The sequence below is a fragment of the Meriones unguiculatus genome, chromosome 10, assembly GCF_030254825.1.
Source record: "Meriones unguiculatus strain TT.TT164.6M chromosome 10, Bangor_MerUng_6.1, whole genome shotgun sequence".
Taxonomy (NCBI): Eukaryota; Metazoa; Chordata; class Mammalia; order Rodentia; family Muridae; genus Meriones; species Meriones unguiculatus.
This window is the reverse complement of record NC_083358.1, coordinates 54,454,679-54,469,334: the sequence shown is the minus strand read 5'-3', so window position 1 is coordinate 54,469,334 and position 14,656 is coordinate 54,454,679. Positions and strand designations below refer to the sequence as shown.

Genomic DNA, 14,656 nt, shown 5'->3' with positions numbered 1-14,656 from the left:
TTCTCTTAGTACCCAGAAGTAGCCAGAAGAAAGAGTAATCTGGATGAAGGTAAAATACACCGTCAGGGTACAAGTCTATTGAACCCAATGTATTTTTAAAAAATTAAGGGGCTAGAGATGTTTCTCATCGGTTAAGAGTGCAAACTGCTTTTTCAAAGGAACTTTTCAGTTCCCAGCACACACACCAAATGGCCCCCTGTTTCAATTTCAAGGGAATCTGACACCTGTCCTCCACATACACCTGCTCTCATGTGTACATACCCACACAAATACACGTATGCACATAATTTAAAATAATAAAATAACCATTTACCAAAATAATAAAAGATTAAAAATAAAGAAAACTAAACAAATTGAAGAATTAGAAAGGTTTGCAAAAACAACTGAAAAGAACATTATAAGATTTATTTTTCTTTAACAATAGTTCTAACTTTGAGAGCTGCTTTGGGGACTTCAAATCATTTGGAAGACTTGCATGACAGCTTTCTTTGGTGATGAGTAAGATTTCATATCTCAATAGTTCCACTTTAGATACACAGCTATGATGCTATGGAATTCAGTTAATTAAAATCAAGCATGGCAACATTATAAGAAGAAATTTTATTTCATGAAATTAAAACATTAATGTAGCTAATGTAGTTGTAAATAAATATTGGTTTTTTTAGTTAATTTAGATTTGTTTAGAGACATTCATGTTAAGTGAATACTCTCCATTCTTATTTCCTTGTTCCCTTTCCAGCATCTCACTCTAAAAGTCTTCTCATTCACGTGAAGTAGTTTTGTGAGGGCATGTTATCAAGTTAGAGAAAGTATTACAGAAGAGTCATCATGAGTATTCTTAATGCCTACCAGACCTTGTGGTGAGCTCTGTGACTTCAAGGCAAACCCAAATCCTGTTTCCCCAAGAATTCACACTCTTTTTAGAATAGCAGGTATCTACATCGTTTTGTAACTGCTGTGCAATCAATTACAGCACAGCTGTATAATGTGCTAGAGAAGTAAAAATAAAGCAAGTTTGTTTTGCCTAAAGAATGTGAGAAAGACAGCAAGATATTAAACTGTAGATGGTAGAGTTATATGGAAGCTCATTTGTTCTGGGACAGCTCTCTTCTTTTCACGTCTCAGGGTTCGACTTCATTTTTGATATGTGACTCGTCGTTGACGAAGCCATCAGCTGATGCTGTCAAAAACAGAACAGCAAACATTAACAAACAAAGTCAGGGTCTCGGAGACTGTCAGCAGAGCGACCCTCCTTGGGGAAATCAGTTTGGGAATAAAATCAGGGAGACTGATATTACAGGAGCATGTGCCATTTCCTCACACTGCTCCTAAAACAAGACAAACAAAAGCAGAAATGAGCACATGCCACAGTACATGTCAGGAGTATGTAAATGGACCCCAACCACCCCACTGAAGTACAGCTGAGGGTTTTCCAAAAGACACAGTGCTTTAGAGAGAAGCCAAGGTACCAGTGTCCTCGGGAGGCAATTCTTCTAAGGCATCATCCGCAGCTCGCAACATATGCCTGAGTACCGCAAAGATCAGAACATCCTTCATAGGCTCCAACCTTCGCTCTGACGCATAATTTCTAACCATCAAGATATTAGCTATAGGAATATTTAGCATGGTTTGGACAGTCTTTACCTGTGGAAAATATATTCAAAATGCTTTTTATGTAAAATATATTAATGAAGCATTTATATGTATACATATGAAGTATACCACACTAGAAATTTAACTGAATATTAAGTACAATTTAGGGGCAGAAACTAAAAGGGTAATGGCTTGATAAATCCTCTTCAGAATATAATTATAATGTGGATAATTATGGTTGTAAAGGGAAATATAAACTGGAATGAACTGAGCAATCAATCCATTTATCTGTGCTAATTAGGACTGAACTCCAGGCTTCACACGTTTGCTCTCTCATTGAGCTAATTTTTATTTTGAGACGTGGTCTTGAATTCACTCTGTAGCCCAAACAGGCCTATAACTTGCAATCTTCTGAGCATCTGACATTTCAGGTTTGCCTAACTGAATCCACCTTGACCTAATGCTCAGTTCACATATGAATAAACACACACAGACACACACACAGTGAGCAAGGGGAGAGAGGAAAGTCAGCTAGCGAGCACAGGGCTATGATTCTATCCTTAGATCACCTGTGTATATACTTCATTCTTTACCTGGCTTTTAGAAGTCATACTTTCTGTCATGTTTAAAAAATTGTCATCGAGAACTTCATCATAGTTAGCCACATTTGTAAGTAAGGCTACGTGTCCAACACCTGTACCAAATAGACATCATTATTATTGGAATATGCCAAGACAGTTTTTAAATGTACGTATGAACACTGTTCCCTGTAAGATGAGGAGTTGGATGTGCAATATTCCCAGTAAATCTCAGTACGGAGCTTGATCTTCTGAAGGTCATTTCCTTCTAAAAGGAGAGCTTACTTTGAGATATATCTAAACTCAGTCAATTTGAAAACCTGGTGTGCTCTTAAGGTGGGGAACATGGCTACTGCATCACTGAACTAAAAAGTCAGTTAGGTCATTAGATAAAGCAAATTAATACCATGATAATATATGTCTATGTATCTATTCTAGAAATTTATTTTTAATAATGATAACAATATCAAATATTAGGAAGAATGCAGAAAACCTGGATTGACTATAGTGCTAGTTGGAATGTAACAAACACGGTATCATTTCTCTGAGTTAGCAGTTTGGTGATTTTAAAAAATTAATACACATTTACTAGATAGCATATCAGTTTAATCTTTAGGTAATTCATGTCCCCCCAAATGAAAATACCAATGTTCAGAAACATTTTATTTATAATACCCCAAACCTAGACAACGGTTAAACAGATCCTGGCATAACTATACCAAGAAATATTACTCATTAACCAAAGAGTAAAGAATCACTACATATAAGCTCTGGCATGAACTTGACAGGGTTTTAAGCCAAGTTAAAGCAGTCATTCTTAAAAGGTGGCATAATGAATTATTCTTTTTACATAATAGTCTCAGATGAAGAATTATAACCATAGAGAAGTGGTCACAAATAGTTAAGGATGGTGACGGGGCAGACTGTAATATTTGCAGTGATGACATAATTCTGTATCCTGGGGTGTAGACATAGTTTCATGAATTGCTACACATGATAAAATAGTTTAACAGTATCAGCACCCTGGTTTTGATCTAGCAAGCTAGTTCCTGAGAGAAGATGAGTCTGTTTAAAAACCACAAGAGGATTACATAAATGAAAACTATAGTCAGCCTAGCACTTCAGTCCTGAAGGCTAACATCTAAGGTGTCTCTCAGTCAAGTCTTCCAAAGATCCCTTCTGCGCTTGCCACCATCCTGGAGCTCAGAACATTTACCAAAGAGAACAGAGCATGAGATTCCTCGCTACTACTTTCTTTGTAACTTCCTGTGACGTTGTAGTTATTTCCAATTTTTCAAAGTTTATACAATGAGACTTACCACAGTCTACTACATCTTTGTGAATTTTTTTGAGCTTTGCCACCATTTTATCGGACAATGTGTTAACAGAGTTGATGTCTAAGACAAAAGCCACACAGTGAATCCTGTCCTTCAGTGGTGGAGAGGTGACATAAGCAAAGTGCTTTGGCTGAATTGGCTCACTTGGGTTGAACTGCATAGAAACAGAAGTTGATATTCAGTTTTCAGAGAGGCTTAACCTATACAACAGAAAGCACAGCTGTTCAGTCTCCCCTTCTCCAGCTTCCTCCCTGGTTGCTTAGGTACAGCTTCCTCCCTGCCTGTTTCTCATTGCCAAGATCTCATTATAGCTTTCTTAAAGACAAATGGCTTTATTTGTCTTTAAGAAATGACAATTAACCACTGTAATTATTGAAAAAAATGCAAAGAATACTATTTAAAAATCTGACTTAAATTTCTTTTTTTTAAGGCTTTGTGATTCTTTTATTTAATTTGTAATAGAACTAAATAAGTACTAAGAATTATCTCCATCTTCTCATTTATTACAGCATTCTCTGCTTTGCACTGAGGCTATGTGGTACTTGGCCTTTCTCATTTTATAAAGATTTTTTTTCCATAAATTTATTTTTCTCATTAGTTACATTTTGTTAATTCTGTATCCCAGCTGTATCCCTCACTTAAATTTCTAGTCTCCAGAAGCAAATACTATTGAGATTTGCTGTGCATCATTTAAGATTCCTCTTTGAGAATTTTATGGGCTTAAATGGGCTACTAGATGGTGAAGGGCAGACAGGGAAAGGAGAATGAAATGACATTTAAATTTAAAGACTAGCATTTCTTCTTAATTTTTTCAAGGCAAAATAAACTGAAGTGAAATGAAAGAAATATCAGATTTCAGGTTAGTGTCCCCTTATCAAAAGCAGGACAATGATCTTTCTGTTAATGAGAAAATAGCTTGAAAAACATAGCAAACATGTGTAAGTGTGTACTTTGTGTGTGTGCGTTCAATGTTGAACTGATTTGACTCACTCTTTGCTATGAAAACTGAGGGTCTTAGTGATGGGACTCTCCCTACCTCTCTGCTCTCTTTCTCCCTATAATTTTTCAATTCCATTCCCTCATTAGACTGTGAGACTCTTGAAAATAATACCTGTGCTCTTAATTAACTGTGGATTCTTTCAATGATTCTCTTTTTGTCTAAAACAAATTACATTTTAATAAATAATTTCAAATAAATGAATGAGCACTTAGTCAAACTTTTCAATCAAGTTCATGTGAGAAAAAAGGACCAATGTTTAGAAATTGAAGCCAATTCCATTACATTCCATACCTAAAAGAAAGGTACTAAATGGTTGAATCTGAGCACTTAGAGTGTATTGCTCACCTAATATTCTCAGATGTTTTATGACACAAACACTATTGTCCTTACACTTCATATATTTAGAATCTAAGGTTTAGAAAAGCCATTATATGACTTCCTTCATGGGTACACATCTAACACAGATCCAGGCAAGGAGCAGTGCTGCCTCACTCCTATGGAATACTTCAAGAGACAGTAGATAATTATTCTAATATCTTCTCTAATAAACTACCATTGGATTAACTACTTAAATGTCTTCACTCATGGCTTGCATTATTAAAAGAATCACGTAAACAGAACATTCCTACAATCCTTTACTGGAATTCAGAGAGGTCAAGCCCTGCCATTTAGTTTTCTTTCTCAATGGCACATGCTATAAGGACCATATCTTTACATTACTCTCATGACCATATATCCATTTAAAGTAGAGTAGTACTAATGTTAGAATCATATATGGCCATTCAATCATTCTTGTAGGGTAAAGATGCAATGAAACAATTTAAAGTATCTTGGGGTGGAAGAAATCTTACCTGATACCTGTCTGGTACACAGCCATTTAAGATGTTCGGAATGTCGTCTATGTTCAGTCCCTCCTCTTCCCTCTCATCGAGCCCCATAGAGTCACACAACATAAATCTGAGCCTTTCACCACTCTCCCCACATTTAAGAGAATACATTCTGTACTGTAAAAGATTACTGAGTTAAAGGATGTTTGTTAGCATTCAAGACAAGAAGAGAAGGAGAAAAAAAGCTGATGTTTTATTATAAGGGCCTGGAACCAGCATGAACCTCCCGCTGCAGCCTCCCGAGGGCTGGGATGGCAGGCATGAGGCACCACATCAAGCTGTGTACTCACAGTCCCACATGTGATATGGAGATGCTCTAACACTGCACTCTACTAGAAAGGGCAGAACTCATCTGTGACATCACCACAGCTCAGACATTGAAGCGTTTCAGTTAATGCTTAGTGGATTCTGTTCTTGCTGTAGCATCTTGCCTAGTCTTCTCTGAGTATGCTGACATGTTGAAATAAAGCCACATCAAGAAACAAGAACCTCCAACCAAAAAGTCTGCATGAGCTGGATGTAGGTGCCCTACACATATGTAGCAGATGTGCAGCTTGTTCTTCATGGCTATTAGAGTAGGAGTTTGTCTCTGACTCAGTTGCCTTCCTTTCCTATAGCTGAACTGCCTTGTCTGGTCTCAGTGGGAGAAGAAGCACTTAGTCCTGCAGTGACTTGATGTGCCAGGGTAGATTGGTAACCATGGGGTGCCTCCTCTTCTCTGAGGAGACGGGGAGAGGAAAATGGGGGAAGGGGATGTGAAGATGGGGTTGGGAGGAGAGGAGGAAGAGGGCTGTGGCCAGGCTGAAACTGATTAAATAAATTAACTAATAAAAAAAGAAACAAGACACAATTTGTGAAAGTCTTAGGAATATTTTGATATTTAATATAGAACCAATGGCAAATGGATGCAATAGCTTGTGGTATGTTTGCAACAAGTAGGAAAGGTGTTTTCCCTAACTAATCCTTGGGTCTGTAAAAGCAAAAGGCTTCTCTGGATAATATTATTGAATGGAGATAATTCTGATGCAAGTTTATTTCTATTTTACTTAATTACTTGTCATTTAATTGTAGATTAGGAAGAAGGTTATTTCTGAGATAAAATTACAAAGAAATGAACAAATGCATTCATTGTAACCTGTAATCACAGCCTTTCACAAATCTTTGGGTAGCTTACCTGCTTGGTGATGCCGCTTTCATCAGAGCCCACGGTGGCCTGGCGGGTTAGGTGGCCTTGGAAAGCAGACTTCACTGAATTGAAAAAGCTGGATTTTCCAGAACCTACTGGGCCCACCAAGAGAATACGAACTTCTGAAACCAAGTCTTTATAGGGCCGGTACTCTCTGAGAGCAGAGAGCAACTTGCCTCGGTGCCTGTTCAGAATGTAGAGATTAAGTACAACAGTAGATCTTCCAGAAAGCAGTGTAACTAAGCCAGGGCTTCCGTGTCTTCCGTTTTAAAGATGGGGTTATTTACACACTTCTTTTGATAGAACCTCTATCATATATTAAGTATAACACCTTATATATTTTACGCTTGAATAAACTGCATTTATATATCAGAATGAAATCTCAACCTGTAACAAGCCATTGATAGCCTTAGAACACAAATCTTTGAGATATATTAACACTGAAAGTGATTGTTAGCAATAAAATATATTAAGGGGAAATAAAAATATATTCGTATCTATAAATTGGAAAAGGGGGATTTTGTTTTTTATGTTAACTGAAATATGGTCTGTCAATAACAACTTTTTATCATTCCAAGTAATATGATTTTTTTAAATCTTTCTAGTTCATTGTCAGCATTCTAAACACAATTAATCTAAATAAAATTAATATCAGGTAGGTCAAGAACCTAACTTACTGTTTGGCAGTCACCATCTTCTTTATGAAGCCTGGATCATTCTTAATGCCTACAGAAAATAAGCACAGCATAGTAAGGCCCCTGACTGCTCGGTCTATGTGGTCAAGCCTCCCTCCTAAACAGGGCTGGTCTGCTTGTGTAACCCGGCCTCTCAACTGAGAGTTCTAGTTGGCAGCATTCTGAAAGGAAGAGGAGAAAACATGAAACTCTGAAACGGTAAAGTCAAAGTTTCTCCCTCTTCATTTCTCTGCTATCATCCTCCTTTCTTCTCTTCCTCCTCCCTCTCTCCTATACCTACTTTCATCTCCATCTCTGTCTTTCTGTTTATCCTAGAGACATTTTAAGTGACCATGACCCAAGAACAAAGATTTCTGTTACCCCAAATTCCACATTCCAATGTGGAAGCAGTTTTACAGCATTTTTGTAGTTTTAAAGAACAAAAAAGAAAGGCATAAATTAAAGCAAGCTTAAATTGTGTTGGGGGGTACAGCAGAGAGGCAGATACAACAAAACCATTTCTATCTGTATACACATACATTGGTTTTTGTTTTGTTTTGTTTTTTGGGTTTTTTCTTCAGAGTAGTCTATAATCCTTGGTCCTGCACAATAGGTGTAGTCATCATTTTTCTTGCCCTTGCACATGGATAATAATGCATAAACTGCAAAGACTAGAACCAAACATAGAGGTCAATTATCCTTTTGTACATACCATCAACTCGAAAAATTTCACATTCCAAATATTGAGAGATCATGTCAAGATTAAGTCCTAGCGCTTTTATTACTACCTTGTTTAGATGAAGTTTGCGTTTGCTTGGGTCTATGGTGAGTGATAAACCATATGGTGAAGAAAATCTCAGCTCTGGAGATTTTACTGTGGTTTCTAGTGTGTTCAAAAATAGAGATGATATTCCAGAGCTCTTATTCTTTTCAAATGAAAACCAAACACAAGCACTTGGCTTTTCACTGAGAAAATGCTCCAGCATAAAAACGCCCACAACATCTTGCTCCAGGTGAACTACTGTCATTGTGGATCCCTGGTGAGAACATTTCTTAGTCATCTCAATAACACAAGGCTTGTGCACACTAGACTTATAAAGAAGAGTCAACGATGCATTCCCAAGCAGATATTTCAGAATCTTTTCCTCTAGCCATGTCAATCTGGTTGTCACTTCCATATTCCTGTAACTGATAGAAAAACAAATAGAAGTTGACTGGCTAGCATTACATAGCAGTTTAAAATGCAAGTTTCTGTTTAGTTCCGGTGAGTTAATTATCCTCTGACCCAATTAAAATACATTACGAAACTGAAGCAAAAAATATCATATGCAGACATGGAGGAATAGCAATTATAAATGAAAACTAAATATTTTTGAAACGATAAGCAACATTAAAATGTAATATTGTACTAAAAATAATGGCACACTCAGGAGACAAAGGTAAGCCGATGTCTGTGAGTATAAGGCCAGCCTGATCTATATAAATAGTAAAATTCAGTCTAGCCTGATCTACCTACACAGTGAGTTTCAGTCCAGCCAGCATTACATAGGGGGAGCTTGTCTCTAAATAAATAAATAAAATTTAACATTGGTTGACAAAGTATATTCCAGACTAAAGAAAAATATAAAACAAAAGTCAGCAATCAACAAACATTTTATCTTAACTAGACAAATAGTAAATAATTTACTGGGCTTTGTAGATCACATAGTCTCTACCCTGGTTACTTGACCTCCATTGTAATCACAACAGTTATAGACAATATATGCCGTGGTTTGTGTGCTGACCTCAGGATTCATGTGTTGAGAGCTTTGCCCTTAATACGATGTTGACTGATGGAAAAATAGACAGGACGTAGTAAGAAATTGCTAGTTCAATTTAGTAGCTCTCTCTTGTAAGAAACTATGGTATTGCCCATAGGACCCTAGTCATATTTCTTGAGAGAGCTGTTATAAAAGCTTCAGACCACCTAGGATTCTGGCTTCCAGTTTAGCGATGTGATATCTTCTGCACACATATGGCACCACCATGATACAATCCTCCCTGATGTGATATAACCAAGAAGACATGTGCCAAAGCTGGACAATATGACTTTAGATATCTAGAAATGTGAGGTAAATGAACCTGTTTCTTCTATGAAGGTAACTGGTCTGAGATGATTTCTATAGTAACAAAAGCATGCTAATTCTCTATCTAAGCAAATGAACACAACTGTATGTCAATAAAACAGTTTTAGCGCACATCACCTATAATTTGTCAACCTATAAATCAAAGGATGGAGATGAAAATATATACAAAAATTGTTCACAAAGGAAATAACAAAAATAAGAAAGGAGTCAACAGATAAGCTCTCCTACAGTGAGAGCTAATCTCACAGCTGTCATCCCAGTTACTAAATGAAAAAAATAAAAAATCATGGAAACTTTTTTGAAGTATTAAAAATCATTGGATAGTTAATCGAATTAGTAGGAAGTCAATAAATAATTGTATTACTGACTAGGATTCAGCAAAGATAGCACAGAAGAGCAAACCTGACTTTTAAAATTGTATTTCCCTGAGTTGTTGATATCAGCTTCAGAGAGATACCTGAGAGGCTTGGAGATGGTTCAGTGAGAGAAGTCCTGGTCACGCAAGTACAAGGTTGTGAGTTCAAATTCTTAAGACTTCTGTAGAGCCAGACATAGCAGTACGAATCTATAACAAGAGCATTGCTGTTGCTATAAGGTAGCCCAAATAAAGAACCCGCTGCAGAGTGTGGGTGAGGTTAGTAGAAGGATGTGTGTGAGGTGGCCTGCTACAAACAGCAGTGCCCAGAGACCCCACACCCAGCTTCTCCTCTCTTGCAAAGACCTGAATGCCCTCAGGGTCTGAGTTTAAACTCTTCCAGTGTTAAGTGGAAGGCTGCTGTGCATGGAGTTAGTGTCATAATAAGAGTCTAGAAGAGAGAGATGCAAGGCCAGCCAACAGTACCAGAGGGTGCTGGCCATGCACACCTGCTGGCTGCTCAGAGGCTGCTGCACCTTGCGGGCCTGTGTTCGATTTTGTTCCATTTTTTTGTAATCAGGGCAAGGTGAGAGGTTCAATTAGCCTAAGAATGCTTAGCCGTGCCTCAAACTATCACAAGAAAAGGGAAGAAAATGCTTTGTCCTGTGCTTAGCTAGCTGCTGCATGCCGTCGCCCTTAACTTTCCTTTTCCTCTCTGGGAAGGAGGATGAGAAACACAAAGCCAAGCAGAAGAGAAAAGAAAGAGAGAGACAGAGACAGAGAGAAAGGAAGAAAAATCCTTGAGCCTGACCACATGCAGACATGCTTGAAATGAAGATGACTCCTGAAAACTTACCTTTAAAAGTCCTTACTGTAAGCTGCAGCTCAGGCCTGCGACCGTCTCCACCCAGTGTGGTCCCTGCAGCTACCCTTCGCCAACCCTATTTCCGGGTTTTCGAGCCACACAACCTTTGTACGGGTCCCAGAGGGCGCTGACTAAGCCCCTCCCAGAACTTGTAATCCAAGTTCAACACCTGAGGCTGAATGCCTTGGGAGCTCCCTCCCTGGGAGAGGTGCTGCTTCAAGAACCTGGCTGTTTAGCTGGCCAGCCTTCAGGACACACGAGGGCGCCACACTGAGAAAGCTCTTAAAATCTTCGATTAAAAAAAAGTCTTCTTTGGACAGTAATACATCTCTGCATTCACCATTACCCACTTCAATAAGACTCTTCTCTGACAAAAATTGGGAGTAACACATATCTATGCATATAATATAAATATTTAGATGTGGTAGGACAACATGCCCATCTAGAAAAAAAAACACATAAATTGATTCTCCACTGGGTCCTATTACTTCTTTTTTTTCAATAAATCTCCTTTTAATACACAAAAAAAGAATGTAAAAAAAATCTCAAAAGTACTGTGTATCATAGAGCTGAACTCAGAGTGCACTTTGGGCTCTCCTATAGCAAGAGTATCAATGGAAGCTTCCCTGCATGAAGTACCAGGAGAGCATAGAAGGAGCATCGGTATAAACCTCCTCCAAGGCTCAGGGGCAATCACGGCAAGGGGCACAGCAAGAACGTAAGAACCAGAGCATGGGAGGAGTGCAGCGAATTGCTGTCTACTGGACATATAGTTGTTGCGTACATGAACTCATAGCAGCTGTGGTTACCTATCCAAGACCTGCGTGATATCACACTACTTAAAATTTCAGCAAGTCGTTATTGGCAGCTGATGGCTGCTGAGAGAGGGAGAATCATTTCTCTCTAGGAGTGTGGCCACTGGAAGGTTGCCATGCCCCAGTGATAATCCAACACTCATGTGCGTATGGGCAGTAGGAACTGGGCTCTGTGGGTTTAATAATTGTACACTAAGCACATAAAGTTGAGAAGGAGATTTGCTGGAGGGTCCTGGGGGAAACTGAGGGTGGGTTAAAGGGTAGATGTGATCAAGATACATTGCATCTTGATAAATAAGTATATAATAATGTATTTATAATATACAAATAAAAATTCAAATAGTAAAAAAAAAAAGTCTTCTATTGTATAAAAATACCACAATTTCTGTACACATTCCACCGTTGATGGACATCTGGGTTGTTTCCAGGTTCTGGCTATTACAAATAGAGCTGCTATAAACATGGTTGAGCAAGTGTCCTTTTTGTGTACTTGAACAAACTTTGGGTATATAGCTAGCAGTGGTATAGCTGGGTCTGGAGGAAGCACTATTCCTATTTGTCTTAGAAAGCGCCAGATAGCTTTCCAGAGTGGTTGTACCAGTTTACATTCCCACCAGCAGTGGAGGAGGGTTCCCCTTTCTCCACAACCTCTCCAGCATGTGTTATCTCTTGAGTTTTTCATCTTGGCCATTCTGATGGGTGCAAGGTGATATCTCAGGGTCGTTTTGATTTGCATTTCCCTGATGGCTAATGAGGATGAGCATTTCTTTAAGTGTTTTTCTGCCATTTGATATTCCTCTGTCGAGAATTCTCTGTTTAGCTCTGTTCCCCATTTTTTAATTTGATTACTTGGATTGCTGCTTTTCAGCTTCTTTAGTTCTTTGTATATACTGGATATTAGTCCTCTGTCAGATAAAGGGTTAGTGAAGATTCTTTCCCAATCTGTAGGCAGTCGTTTTGTTTTGATGACAGTGTCCTTTGCTTTACAGAAACTTTTCAGTTTCATGAGGTCCCATTTATTGATTGTTGCTTTTAGAGCCTGTGCTGTTAGTGTTCTGTTCAGGAAGTTTGGGATATACTCACTTATATAGACCTATAAGATATGATAAACATAATGAAATCTATACACCTAAAAAAGATAATCAATTGAGCGGACATAGGGTAAGATGATCAATCCTCGTTTGGAAAGACAGATGGGATGTGCATTGAACGTATGACAGGAATCTACTGAGCACATCTGAAAGACTCTAACTAGCAGTGTTTTCAAAGCAAAGACTCATGACCAAACCTTTGGCAGAGTACAGGGAATCATAAGAAAGAAGGGGAGATAGTCTGATGGGGAAAGGATAGGAGCTCCACAAGGACCAAATATATCTGGGCACAGGGTCTTTTCTGAGACTGACATTCAACCAAGGACCATGTATGGATATAACCTAGAACCTCCACTCAGATGTAGCCTGTGGTAGCTCAGTAACCAATTGGTTTCCCAAAGTGAGGGGAACAAGGACTATTTCTAACAGGAACTCAATGACTGGCTCTTTGGTCTCCCCACCCCCGAAGGGAGGAGCAGTCCTGTTAGGCCACAGAGGAGGGCTTTACAGCCAGTCCTGAAGATACCTGATAAAACAGGATCAGATGAATGGGGAGGAGGTCCCCCCTATCAGTGGACTTAGAAAGGGGCACGGTGGAGATGAGGGAGGGACGGAGGGACTGGGAGGGAATGAGGGATCGGGACATGGCTGGGATACAGAGTTAATAAAATGTAACTGATAAAAATAAAAAAAAATAAAAAAAACAAAAAACAAAAAAAAAGTCTTCTAATAAAACTGCATTGCAAAAAATGGGGGAAAGAAACAATGGAAAGAGTAAAAAAGTTGAAGAAGCAGAGCCTGCAGAATGTGTGGTAGAGAAGTGCAGGACCCTTGTGCAGTGAACGGGAAGGTGGAGTATCTCCTGAAGGGGAAGGGGCTCACAGATGCTGGTATACTTGGGAACCAGGGGAAAATTCAGGTTATCCGGAATTAACTGAAGCTTTTCTTAATTCTCAAAAAGCTGGTTAAAAAAAAAAAAAAAAGAAAGAAAGAAAAAGATGGCACAAAAAGGAACTCTTATCTGACAGTGAATGTGATGACAGCAAATCGAAGAAGAGACAAAACTCTGCTGACAAACCAAGGAGCTTTGCCAGAGGTCGTGATCCTGAACGGGCAATCGCTGCCGCAGACAGCAGTGGAGAATTACTGTTTCTCAAGAAATGGAAGGGCTCAGATAAGGCTGACTTGGTGCTGGCAACGGAGGCGAATATGAAATGTCCTCAGACTGTCATCACCTTTTATGAGGAGTCGCTGACTTCCCATTGCTGACCTGAAGATGAAACGCAGTAATTGTTTGATATATACATATATATATATACACACAATATGTATATAAATACATATAAATATTTATATATTTATATAAATCTATATATCTATACGTTTATATTTATTATAATTTAATTTATATTTAAATTTATATTTATATCTATTAAATTTATATATCTTTAAATTTATATTTATATACTTATATAAATTTATGTTTATATATTATATATTTATATTATATATATATATATCAACTCCCTTTCAGAAAATGGAATTAGACCAAGTAGTAGTATGGCTTAATGACAAGACTTAATCCCAGCACTCTGCAGGTAGATGGATCTCTGATTTAGAAGCCAGACTGATCTACACAGTGAGTTCTAGGTCAGCTAGAGCATGTAAAGGTTCTTCTGATGAAACATTCATTTGTAGAAAGTTGAAATCTGTACTAAAAGTTTATGATTCATGGAGTCTGTTTGCTGTAGAAACGTAATCATGATTAGCGACGTTGGCAGTTTAAGACCTGCTGACATAAGTGAGTGAACAAAATTTGCTAATATCAGTTAATAACCTGCATGCTTTTTCTTTACTATGACTCATCCTCTACAAATAGAATAAATCTTTTCCGTATTTGGTTCTGGTTTAATAAGCCAGAAAAACAACTATATAGCATCAGAACGTCATGCAAATGTATATTCACTTTATTGTAAATAATGGTGAACAGTGGTCAATGAATAATTGCATGTTCCTTTAAAACATCCTTCCTGTAAGGTTAGTTGCCATTGTCTTTAGCCCTGTAATTGCTAACGCTTTCACAGTTCTTCCTAGAACTGCACTCTACCTATTGTAGCTCTGCTTCTCGAAGTCCAAAAACCTCTTGAAA

At 38.1% G+C, this 14,656-nt stretch overlaps 1 protein-coding gene and 1 pseudogene across 4 annotated transcripts; one reads left to right on the top strand and one right to left on the bottom strand.

Moving 5' to 3' along the window:
• Positions 1-381: 381 nt before the first annotated feature.
• Positions 382-10,722, bottom strand: Ifi44l (interferon induced protein 44 like). 4 transcript variants are annotated; one of them, XM_060392502.1, is made up of 10 exons: positions 10,593-10,722; positions 9,839-9,946; positions 7,968-8,443; positions 7,259-7,307; positions 6,570-6,765; positions 5,360-5,512; positions 3,491-3,662; positions 2,187-2,287; positions 1,470-1,644; positions 382-1,180 (listed from the first exon to the last, which is right to left on the bottom strand). In XM_060392502.1, the coding sequence occupies exons 3-10, from the start codon at positions 8,431-8,433 to the stop codon at positions 1,122-1,124; spliced, it is 1,371 nt and encodes a 456-aa protein (XP_060248485.1). In that variant the 5' UTR covers positions 8,434-8,443; positions 9,839-9,946; positions 10,593-10,722; the 3' UTR covers positions 382-1,121. The 4 variants fall into 4 exon arrangements, with proteins under 4 accessions (XP_060248485.1, XP_021518122.2, XP_060248487.1 ...); XM_021662447.2 differs by lacking the exon at positions 9,839-9,946 and having other exon boundaries at positions 10,593-10,706; XM_060392504.1 differs by lacking the exons at positions 9,839-9,946; positions 10,593-10,722 and adding an exon at positions 7,795-7,926 and having other exon boundaries at positions 8,044-8,167.
• A 2,513-nt stretch (positions 10,723-13,235) lies between these two features.
• On the top strand, positions 13,236-13,797 carry LOC132657036 (chromobox protein homolog 3-like; annotated as a pseudogene).
• Positions 13,798-14,656: the final 859 nt, after the last annotated feature.

Coding starts and splice junctions, on each gene's coding strand:
- Ifi44l (XM_060392502.1), bottom strand. CDS start 8,433: ATGGAAGTGACAACCAGATTGACATGGCTAGAGGAAAAGATTCTGAAA. Junction 5,513..6,569: donor AAAGCGGCATCACCAAGCAG/GTAAGCTACCCA, acceptor AATCTTTTACAG/TACAGAATGTATTCTCTTAA. Junction 1,181..1,469: donor ATTGCCTCCCGAGGACACTG/GTACCTTGGCTT, acceptor TGTTTTTGACAG/CATCAGCTGATGGCTTCGTC.